Below are 12,525 nucleotides of genomic sequence, written 5' to 3' on the forward strand. Positions count from 1 at the left end.
TTTCCATGGGCTAATTTTTTTTTTTTAAATTAACTTTTAAGCATTGACAGACAAGCTCTACTCTCAGACATGCTTATAACTGAGTTATCAATGGGAACCATCTATGGGCAGGAGAGGGTAGAATTTTTCCATACAAGTTAAGGTCTCACAGAAGGTATTTCTTGAGAAAGGCATATACTTTTTTTAAAATAGTACTTACTGAGTTTTCTAATAAAAATCTACATAGAACATTAAATGCTGATGCTATTCATTACAAACAGAAAGTGGATAATTCATTAGCATCACAGTGCCATATAAAAACTTTAGATACATTTAATGTTATATACATACATAAACACTCAAACAAAAACCACCTGGATACACCACATATAACATTAAAAAAAACTAAGCATATTAAGGTCGCAAAGTTAAGCATTCAAGAGTTAGAAAATGCCAAAATTCAGATTGCCCCTGTAATCTTTACTCAACCTTCTGGTGCATATACACTATGATACAGTCTTTAACTACATGATTACATACTCTTTTCTACAGGATGCTTGCCTCATGCAGTGCACAGAGAATGAATCAGGGCTGTGACGTGAATGAAGCTATTTGTAGGATTCCTGCTTCATTTGCTCTAGAAGTTGGAAGATCAGTAGGGTACAGCGTAGGGGACCACAGGGACAAAAAGGTGGGTTTTTGGTTTTTTGGTGGGTTTTTTTAGTAGCGATTTCCCACAACACTCAGCAGCTCTTCCTATTTCCTGCTCTCTCTCCTGCACACCAGCTGTCAGCAGCAGATACCCCACTCCAAATAGCAAATAGAAAACACTAGCTCAAATTGTCGGATATGCTGCTGAGATGCAAGGCATCAAAGCTCCTGCTGCAGAGGGCAGCCTCAGGAACAAAGGGAGGAAGGCACTGAGGAGAAATGAGGCAGATGGTTTATTCAGGCCACAGTCAGACCCTTGAAAATGGAGATGAAGTGAAGGCGGTTTGGGAGGAAGGCAGCAGAGCCGCAAGCACTGATGGGAGATAGTCTTGAACAATGGTGGGGCATAAGAGTATAGATGAGCTTGGAAGTGGAGAGGGACTGAATGGAGAGAGAAGCAGGCTTTAGGGTATGTCTTCACTCACGCTGGCAAATTCGCTGCCGTCGAATCATGTGAGCAGAAGTGAAGACCTGCTCGATCGATTCAGAAGTCAATTCAATAAAACCACCTCCAAAAAAGCGAAGCACTGCGTCGACGGGTAAGCATTTCCTGTTGGCGCAGCATAGTGGAGATAGCGTGCAGAAAAGCATTTAGGAAGTCAACCTAAGTTATGCAAGCTACTCTATGTAGCTCCCGTCAACTGCCGCTGAATTTCCCAGTAAGTATAGACTAGGCCTTCAAGTAGTAAGAAATAGTGCAGAATTTAAAACTAGCATTTGCAGTCATCTAAGGCTGAACTGTTGTTGCCTCTAGAGCATTTTATTGTGTTTGAAAATGGTTATTGAGAAGAAGTGAGTTAACTGACTCCCCTGAGAAGTCAGTATAGACCAGGGCATACCACGTTAAGCATCATGTCAGCTAACTGTGACAGAGCCCTCAACCAGCAGGGTTTAATCACAGTTTGTTGGCGTGATGCTGAACATGATTTGTTCTGGTCTACGCTGACCAGACTGCTGTGGTCAGTGTCACGTCAGCTAACTCAATTATTTACAATTGAGTGTGAACGCTATAGCATTTTGTATTGTAGCCAAGTCTACATTTACATAGGAAACTGTCCCAGGCTTGGTTGGGGCCTCTACATATTACTAGAATACAAGTTATTACTACTCCAAAATGAATGCAGTATATATCTGCAAAGTGAGAGGAAAGGACACAAATCGTGTTTGTTGTATGTTAAACAAAGTCCATGGGGATGCATCTGAAAACTGACCACATTCTACTTCCTACCTCCATGTACTACTTCCTTCAGACTTCCCTTCACCTACTCAATCATCCAACGAACCTAACTTCAGTATTTGGAAGAAATGGGATACAAATCAAGGTGTGTTTCACCCCTAAACTACAACAAAAATATCAAATGCTCTGTCCTATTGTTCAAAACACTCTGGGTTGACATTTAAAATTAGGTAAAAGTAAAATATGTTTGTGGCTGCTGTTAACTGTTGACAATCTGATAGTGTTTGTCATACCATTTTTGTGAAAGGTGCTTACAAAAGTTGTAAATTTTTTGTAGTTTTTTCCCATAATGACAACCCCTGAATCATTTTCTTACATCGGATGAACCACTTGCAGGCAGTTCCTGCCTATGTTTATCAGATGTATACTACAAGAAATGAAAAGTGCAATGGACATTATGAGTCAGTGATATCTCTGCTCTAAGATTTAATTATGGAATAATGATAATTGAGGCTATCTTGCTCTTTTCTTCTCTGGCATTTAAAACTTTTTTTTAACTGCTCACAAAATAAGATTATGGAATTTGGATGCATAGTAAAAATGTTAATCTGAACTAGATTCAACTAATTTGCTGAATAAACTACTTAAGAGCTCAGCCATGCATGCAAATATAACATTTCTTTCAATTACAGCAGCTATTAAATTCATTCAGAAGATTACAGCGTACAAAGACTCTTACTATACTGTTAAAAGGAGCAGTGCCTAATACAAGCAGATTATATTAAATTAAAGGAAAAATGTATGGAGGTCAGGAATTTCCCAGCTCCTTGTGATTAATTCTAAAATTAATTCCCTCACACATTTAGGCACTCCTAAAACTCTCCAGTGGAAAATAACTAGTGCTAGTAAGGTTCATGGAAGAAATGCATTCAAGTCCTTCAATGTTGACTGTTTCCCTTTGTCCTGGGCTGCTGCAGTTGGGGAGGGGAAGAAGGGATCTCCTGTAATGCTGTAATAACAGGACTGCAGGTCATAGTGGTGAGCAGAGATCTTAGAGCATACAATAAAACAGCTTCTGAAACCACCAACAACTGGTGGTCCACAGAGAGCCAAGAGCTTCCATGCTAATAGTAGCCTCTCCATCGATTTCAATGGGCATTGGGCTCAGGTGCTGAATGCTGATCCTTACTTCTGAAGCTTGCCCCCCTAAAACATACAAATTTGAGTGATTTATAAATGCAAAAGATTTAAAAAAAATTGATGGAAGAAGGTGCTGTACCCTGCAGCCTGGTGGACTAAGTGCTGGGACCCTGAACCTGCAAGGTGTGGAGCACCCTTAATTCACACTGGAGTCAATGGGACTGGAGTTTTCAGTGCATCTCAGAGATGCTTGGCACCTTGTGTAACTGGGCTGTGTGCACTGAGCCAGGACAGTGAGGTTCAGCTATGCTCAGACACCACGGTGATGGGCTATATTATAAAAACCCAGATAGACAGATTTCTTAATGGAAGTAGTAATACATTGAAGGAACTTTTTTACTCCATTAACAATTTTATATTTTAAAAAGACATTAAAAAATTGGCCAAATTCTTTAAAAATTAAAAATAAAGTTGATGTTTCCCATCCTGAAGTGGCGCAGGTCTCACATCATCAACCGCATCTCCCCCTTTCACAAACCAATAAGAGGCTGCCTCTCTCCCAGTGACTTACTACAAAGGCCCCTGAGCTGAAGTCCCAGTTGGGCTGCTGGCACGGCGTTCTCTGCTCAGAGCTGTCGCCTTTTCGAACTGTTTCCTGTACCCAGGTCTGAGACAGCCCAAGTTTGGTAGCTTGCAGGGGGCACTGTGAGATCCACGTTTTCACTTCCTTGGTGGGATGGAACTCTGCTGGGGTTTGTGTGTGGAGGTTGATTAACGAGTTTATATATGGTACTCCTTTGACCTCCCGTCACTTTGATATCTGAGGACCTCACAAGCTTAACGTACTGATACTCACAAACACCTCTGGGAGATAGGGAAATACTGTCGTCCTCATCTTATAGATGGGGAACTGAGGCACAGAGACACTAAGGGGCATGCCCAAGGTCACAAAGGAAGTCCATGGGCAAGCAGCAAACTGGAGCTGGTCTTCCAAGTCCCAGGCTAGTGCCCTAACCACTGGACAATCCTTACTCCCTGTGTGTTACAGTTATATTGTCATTGGGTTATTTGATCATGGTAAATTTACAGCTCTAGTTACCCAGTGATTTTTTAAAAGAGTGCCTAAGGGTGCTGATAGCGCTAGATTGGCATCTCTGTATTTTAGTTTAGGAAAAAAACAAATGAATAAATAAAGGAAAGTTTCTCAACAGAGGTCTCCTTCTGGTTAAGTAATAAAAATAATAACGAAAAACATGTTACAAGTAAAAGTAGTATCTAATTACCATAGTAATTAAACACTTAGATTTCCAGTATGAAATAAATGTGTTATCTTTTGAAGGTGGAAATTAGAATTCAAATTAAAAAAAATTATGAAAAGCTTGAAGAACAAATAATTTCCCTATTTCAATTTTCATTGAATACAAAGTATTTGCTCTGATCTCAAATAAAAATTTTCAAACTCTTTCAGCTATTTAAAAATAAATAAAACATTTTATATCATTCACTTGGCAGCAGCCTGAAGTTGTTTGCAAAGCCTTATAACATTCCAAAAAGCATCAATATTTCAAAGCTGGGAGGGAGGAAGGAGGGACAGGGCACAGAGGGAACCCCTTGGTTATGAAAATCAAAGTCCTACCGACAAGACCATGTAACACCTTCCCTGAAAGTTAAACACTGGACAGCTTAGTTGCTGTTCTGTCACTTTCAACATGGTGCTGTAAAATATCTGGATTTGGTGAACGTTTCAAAAATATCAAAAAATGTGTCATCTCCCTAATTCTGCAAGAGGGAAAGTATGCCTAGCACTGCCTAATTAGAATAAAATGTACAACGCAACTTTTGATCTGATTTGCATGATCACTTCAGTTTACACTAAAATCCTTTTGTATATGTGTTTTTGTTTTAATGTGTTTTGCCCAATGCACAATTTATTTCTAATGGTCTCATTCAAGCCAAGCTCCTTTTGGCTGTCTATCCTCTTCTGGGCTTGAGATATGAAAATACAAAGCATTTTTTAAACACAAAAATGTGCTGTTAACTTGTCAAGAATCAACAGCTCAGTTGATCAAATTACAGTGAGCTCATCTGGATCAAACATACCCACACCTCTCTGGCTTTGAGATGCAGATCCTCTGGTTAATCAACATTGCAAATTTTCTTTTATCCCTACTTTTTCCCTTTTCATCTTCTCTATAGTGTCTTATTTTCTAGCTGCTTCCCCTTAATGTTCATCAAATAAATATATGGTGTAGGCACCGATTCAGGACTACGCAGAGGAAATTTAGTTTTTCTTGTAACATGATCTACATAATTTAAGGTGCTACATCTGTAGAACTCAGATGAAGTTTTTAGGGGAACAGAGTCCAGCTGCAATGGAAGACACAATGTGCTATCCCCTGCCAAAACTATGAGTATTGCATACGGGTCATCATTCATCGACTGCATCCTATGTCACTTGTTGTATACGTATCACTTAGCAAACAAAAAAAAAAAAGAAAAGAGAAATGAACAGATCTCTTCCCTGAGGAACCTACAATGCATCATAATTATAGCTTCTGTTTTTCAGCATTTATTAATTTCATTTTTCAGGTTTTATTTTTTAGCAATTTTTGAGTTCTATGTAGCTGTCAAAAATTGGGGGCTTTCAAGGCCCTCTCTTTGTAATTGCACATAGTATTGGTTCAAATAACATTGCATTAAAGTGCACTAGGGAATCTTGAGTATGCACCAGCAGGGCTTACATAGACCAATTAAACCGCAACACATTGGTGCATTTTGGAAATCACCTGCCTATAGTCTACATGGAACACTGGACAAGCCCTTAGATACAAGACAGGGAGCATGGACATCACCTATATAAACAAACTGCCCTGGGAAAGGGGTGAAATCAAGATGAACTGAATAATCATTTTCAGTGTTTTTCCAGTGTTTGTTGGTGAAAAACCTTTTTTTTTATTGGGAGTGTTTTATCAGTGTTTATCAGTTAAAACCTAAAATCAGAAGCCCAAATTATAAGTGATTTGTTTTACAGCAGCACCTCCTGGCCCCAAAGTGCTAGATGCTGAAAGAACAGAGACGGTCCCTACCTTAAAGAGCTTACAATTAAAAAAGACAACCCATCTGTCAACTAGTTTCAACTCAACATTGCAAAATTTCTAAGTTTGGGTATTTTCGGTGTATATTTTGCATCTAAAAATAACTAGTCCCAATTCTTTTGCATAGAGGGGGTTTTACAGATGTTAGCCTTAAGGTCAAAACCCACGTCATGGCTAGGTTTTCTGAATGCTGCAAATATATGCAAGTGCTAATTGTGTAGGTCTCCTTTCTCTCTTTCATAGGTGTAGCTAGCAGCGCTCTTTTGCTTTCTCTTTAGAGACCATACCTGCACAGATGCATTCACTGCCCTCCTCACAGGTACATCCCCCTACAAACCTATCTCCAACTGATTTTTCTCATGCTTCTTTGGTGCATCTTTGCCACTCCTTTCCCCCTTCCCAGGCTTGTTTCGTGTCCACTTTATTACGGCAGTGCCAAAGACCAGCCAAGAGTGGGACCCAACTGCGCGAGGCCCTGTACAACCAAGTAATAGTCTCTACTTTGATCCCAAAACTTGTGTGTTCTGCCGCACGGCCCTCTCTCTTTTCACTACTGGCCTTTCCCCTCCCTCTCTTTGCATTCTCTTCCCAGACCAGCACTACTCTTGCCACAGGTTAACTACATGCTCTCTTAATTTGCAGTCTCTCTTCCAGTTCTGAAGTGTTCCACTTTCTGTGTCTCACCCTCCCAACCCTTCTCTTCTGATCCTGGTGTGTTTTATTGCCCAACCATTCCCATATTCCTATGACTCCCCTCCTACTGGGCCCTGTGCATTCTACTCTCTGAACCCTGACTTGGATTCCTGCTGCTATTCGTGACTTTGCCTCTAGCTCCGTAGTCCCAAACCCATTGCTCTCCTGACTCCTTCTCCATATGCTGCTTTCTCTAATCAACAAAGAATCAGGAATGACTGACACTGGACTGGGAGGCAGCAAACACGGATACTAGTACTGGTTCTGCTACTGACTTGCTCAGTGACCTTGGCCAAGTAACCTAACTTCTCTATTCCTCAATTTGCCTATCTGTAAAATGGAGGCCCATAAAGCTTATTCACCTGTATAAAGCACTGAGATCTACAGATGAAGCCATGTACATAAGCCAAATAGTAGTACAATTACAAATATGAAGTAGTATTACTATAGGGGGAAATGTGATGACTTCACAGTTCCCACTACTCTGCTAAATCAGTATTCCAAACAAGCTAAATGGTCACCCACTTCAGAAGGATAAAAGTTTTTGGTTTGTGGCTGTTTTGGGGTTTTGGGTTTTTTTGCGTGTATGTGCGCGTGTGCGAATTAAATGACTACACAGACTTTTCAAACAACTATAACAAACAAAAAGTGGGATACTATTTTTGGCCTCTCAGTCTTGGCAATTCCCCTTTAAGTTACTCCTACTACAGCTACCTACCATTTTATGCACTATCACTGACCAGTATTTGGCGTTTAAAAGCCAGTTGTATCTATAGTGATTAAAAAAATAGAACACTCAGGTATGGTACTATTGACCATTAAGAGGTTTATAGGCTCTGGCCATTTAAGTGCTGCAAAGGAGGGACCACGTTACTGATCATTCCTGCAGCTGCATGTACAAAATAAGCATTAGTGGAGTTAGAAGAAGCCCTTGGGGACTGTATCAGAGAAGGAATATACACACTATAAATACCCATTCCTCAGCATGCTTAGCTACCGCCACGTACCTGACAAATCACAGCTTTCAATGCGTTTGAGATCTGCGTCCACCCAGAAGAGTTTCCCAAGCTTGTTGTCAATTACCAGCGCCACAGGTCGGATCAGCCCAGTATTAAAGAGCACTTCGCGCTCCGTGCCATCCAGGGCTGCACGCTCGATTTTAGCGGCTCGCTCTTGCATGTTGGTGAAGTACATGTACCTGATAACAAATATAGACACTAGACACTTAAACCAAGAGTTTTGGGAGTGATGATTTGGGTGTGAAAACTGGCCTTAAAAATACAGGTTGAAAACTAAAAGGAATACATCTGCTTTTATCTTATTGCATTAGCTGTTATTGTGATGTCTTAACATGACAGAGGCCTGAATTGTTTCTGGACACACTACTTCCTGAAAAACTAAACATTCTAGGCCAGAGCCTCTGCTAGTGTAAAATCAACAGAGCTCTGCTGGCTCAAAGCAGCTAAGGATCTGGCCCTAAATAATCAAATAAACCAGAGATGACCCAAACCTGCTGATAGAGGGAGGCACGATGTAAAAGTTTGGCTAGAGAGTGCTATTGAGCACCTCTTCCCCAGGCTCAGTTCTCATCAACGACCACTCAAAATCTTGCCTTCTCTCTGAGGCTCCTTCCCTCTCACAGAGTGAAAAAAATCCCAATAAGATTAAGACTGATGCTTGCAGAGGAAGAGGAGAACACACCGCTAAGAATGGCACTTGTCTGAGCAGTTCACAGTGCACAAGAGTCACTACTGAATACTGTCTGCGAGTGGCCACTGTATTTACTATTCCTTAATCCTTAAGATTTTTTTAAAAAATTTAAGGTTGGATTTATTTTTAAATGGTTTGAAAGCATGGCTAGAAAGGTGGAGGCTAGTGAATAAGTGTTTTTGGAATCATCCTGGAAACCCAAATTCCCATTTTAATTGCAAAAGCACCAACTAAAAATTTCCTTTTATAATTATAAAATATGTCCTCGTGAATTGGTCCCAATAAGACTGAAGCCTTAACTATCTCTAATCCCCTCTCCCCACACTAGCCTCTAATATTTAACACTGTATACAATCATATGTACCCTAGTTGAGCAGTAAATCAACAACCTTGAAAATGTTCCACAGATTTTCTCAGAACCACTGTATCCACATGGATATGGAATATTGTCACTCAACATCTGTCAGACATATGATTCTTAAGCCATTTTAATAGTAGTCAGGAAGTTGGGCATTTAACTTATTAAAGAGAATGGTAAAAAGGCTCATTCTTCACCTATGTCAAGCCCAAAGCTAATGATACCTTGTGCTAGAGACGCGGTACTCTGAATATAACCAAAACTGCTATGCAGCAAAACAATTCCTTTTATTTCAGCTGCTTGTGGAAAATCTCTCCAGCACATCCCTCCTGTTTTAAATTTATTTCAAGAGTTTTTAAAATATAATTGTAAAACATTCTTTAGGTAGAACTGGCCTTAAAATATACAGGTTGAAAACGAAAAGGAATACATATGCTTTTATCTTATTGTACTAGCCAGCGGCGTGCCATGGGTCTCCAAGAACCCGGGGCCCAAGCCTGCATTTGGGCTCTACCCTCCCTCAAGCGCAGGGCAGGAGGGGTCCTGGGCTCCCACCAGATGGCCCCCCCCCCCCCCTCCCAGCTGCCCTGGGGAAGGGGGATGGGTCTGTGCCTGTGTGGGAGAGAGGGGGACACGCCGCTTACCTCCTCCTGCGGGGGAGGAAGGATACGAAATCGGACTTTCTGCGGCTCATTGCGGCAGACCACCCTGCCCTTCCCTGCCATGCAGCGCCCACCTCGCCGCCTCTCAGAACCTCCTGCGCCCCCCACGTGTCATGAAGGGCCAGCCTGGCGGCCCCCGCAGGCCAGCACCCAGGGACCTGGCCCCCCGTCATCCCCTTCCCTTGGTATGCCACAGGCAGTTGCCCCTTTACTCTCGGTCTGCTCTGCAGTCCCTCTTTGCAACGCCCAGTTCTTGCTCCTGTCTATCCTTGTGGTCACAGCTCGCTGGTTCCAGCGGCTGCTGCACAGGGAGAGGTCATAGCTGCACCATGTGACTGAGTGGGGCTGGCAAACCCTAGCAGAAATCAGGGGATGAGGGAGATGTGACTCCCCCAACGTGTCGCCTCTGAAATAAACACACTATGTGTGTGCATACACACACACACAAAATATACTAGGGATACACAAGAACACACGTGAACTATTCTTCACTCAATCACAAAGCATGGAGACACTCACCCTCGCTCTGCATTGACCACTATGGCTCTTGGCTTGTCGTGATCTACTCGTAACACCGTTCCAATTGGCTCTCCATTAAGTCTATGAACATTGATTGAATTTGTGACCTCACAGGTCCAGTACAAGGTATGGCTGTAAATATCGATACTTAAGTCATGTGGCTGCTTCTCTGGATTTTGGCTTTGATTTGGAGTGCTCATGACAGTGAAAGGCTACAGGACAACAACAACAACAAAAAGAAGATCCAGTAAGACAAGAACTATGAAAACATCTAACTTTCATTACAGGAATAATTTGATAATCTACAAATATCTGAAACAATCAGGAAGGAAATTATTTAGGGAGGCAAAACTAGAAGAAATAGAATGAAGCTGAGCCAAAAAAAATTATGCTATGAATTAGGGACATATATCTGGACAAAAAGTCATTAAGATTACGTAAAATCTCCAAAAAGAAGTCATGGAGTCCCCATCACTGGAATTAATCAAAATTAACCCGAACAGAACAATGGCAAATTTTGCGTAGGGAACAATCTCGTATTAGCAGCGCAATGGACTTGATCGATCCAGGTCCAAAAACTGTTATATATTTGAACAGACCAAGCTTTATTCATAGCCCAAACCGAGTTAACTGCAAGAAAGAAATAGCAGGATTTGCAAAAAATACACAGCATTTTTACAATTCAGTTTTAATAATCTGAGATGTGTTTAATGACACATGTATATAATTTTCATCTGGACAGCATGTAATGAAATCTGAATTAAAAAAAAATCAAAGCTATTCTTTTCCTTAACCAAAAAAAGCTTTACCCAGAAATGGAAAAATAATATCCAATATCTGTAAAAAATACTAATTAGCAAAATTCATGGAAACATGAGATAGCAAAATTCAGCAAAACAAAATTAAAGAAAGTTGTAAACTAGGAAGCCAAATTTCCTGAGGAGCTGCTGCTTCAAAGACCTTAACACCCTTTAATCAATGCAATACAAGAGAAAAAAAAAACAGAAAATTAATCTCCAGTGCAATTTGCACCTGGCAAGTACCACCAAAGAGAAGCTATACTCCAACAATTAACACCTAGTATCACCCAAACAGCATGTTCACAACTTCCTCAAAACTCCTCCACCCCCAGCTAGTAATTCATTTCTCTCTCTCTCACACACACACACAAAATCGATGACATCAATCAAAATGGCTTAGAAGGTAAATTTTCTTTTTCTTGTTTGAAGGACGTAGGTCATTTACAATTGGTTCTCTGGAAGCAAGAAAGATATAGACAGGCAGTGTCAGCTCCATTTGTCAGCTCCAATCATGTCATAGAGCTTACAGGTGGCAAAGGACAATGAAGCTACATCTAATCTTCCTCAAATTTAATTTAATTCTTTATTATTTTAATTATATTTTAGGAATCTGTTAACCTCTCAAAATTTGATATCTGCTGATATTGTCTCTGAGTAGCAACGCACTTTATCATCATTGTTGCAAGCAACTAGAGCAGGGGTGGCCAACCTGCAGCTCGAGAGCCGCATGCGGCTCTTTGCATGGGACTCTTTGCTCTTTGGGGCTCTTTGCTCTGAAATTGACAAGCAGGTGCAGAGGGGAAAGTGAAATAGACAAGCATCCAAGGCTGGGAAAGCGAAATTGACAAGCTGCCAATGAAAATGAGGGATCAGTGGGAATTGTCCATGGAGGGTAAGGAAAATGTGGCTCTCGGCATTACCAATTGCTATTTTTTGGCTCTTCGTCTCTGACTGGTTGGCCACCAGTTAAAGCCCTGACTCAGCAAAACACTTAAGCATGTGCTCAATCAAGTCCATCCCTATTCAGCAAAGCACTTGAGTTTGTGATTAATTTAACTCTGAATTAGGGCCCACACGTGGTTTTGATGGCTGTCCCAGGGATCTTTTTAACAATATTATGCTCAAGGAACTGGCATGTACAATACTGATTTTAAAAAGTGTAATTACTCTGAAATAAACAGAGTAAACTAGTGATAGCAGATTAAAGAGTTTCTCTGACTGTCTTTGTACAACTATCACAGTTGAGGTTTGTAGTTTGTGATATATAAGCCACATGGAGACATGCCTTATTTGATAGTATTCTGTTAATGTTCTTTGTATAACAAATGAAGATTCTGCAAATCCGAAGGTACTACTCCCAGTGAGGAAAGTTAAATACATGCATCAGGGCTTGTCTACACTCGCGCGTATGCCAGCAAAAACTACTGTTGCTCAGGGGTGTGAAAAAACACCCTGCTGAGCAACATAAATTTTGCCAGCAAAAGTGTGAGTATAGACAGTGCTACCGCCCCTTCCTTATGTGGCTTTATTATGTCAGTGGGAGAGCTCTCTCCTGCCGACATAACGCAGCTACACTTGCGCTTATGCCGGCAAAATTTATGTCGCTCAGCAGGGTGTTTTTTCACACCCCCGAGTGACAAAAGTTTTGCCAGCATATGCGCAAGTGTACACAAGCCCTCAG

General features: G+C 41.0%; 1 protein-coding gene across 4 annotated transcripts in view; it reads right to left on the bottom strand.

Annotated features, from left to right (window-relative positions):
- LRP5 (LDL receptor related protein 5) overlaps positions 1-12,525 on the bottom strand; it is a 233,707-nt gene that overhangs the window by 23,750 nt on the left and 197,432 nt on the right. For all 4 annotated transcript variants that reach the window (XM_067540474.1, XM_067540473.1, XM_067540472.1 and 1 more), the window contains 2 exons: positions 10,045-10,256; positions 7,803-7,993 (listed from right to left, as the gene is read on the bottom strand). In XM_067540474.1, coding sequence (XP_067396575.1) covers positions 7,803-7,993; positions 10,045-10,256 — 403 coding nt within the window. The remainder of the gene's footprint in view (positions 1-7,802; positions 7,994-10,044; positions 10,257-12,525) is intronic.

The sequence above is a fragment of the Emydura macquarii genome, unplaced genomic scaffold, assembly GCF_026122565.2.
Source record: "Emydura macquarii macquarii isolate MOO-44397 ecotype Brisbane River unplaced genomic scaffold, CSIRO-AGI_Emac_v2 contig_587, whole genome shotgun sequence".
Taxonomy (NCBI): Eukaryota; Metazoa; Chordata; order Testudines; family Chelidae; genus Emydura; species Emydura macquarii.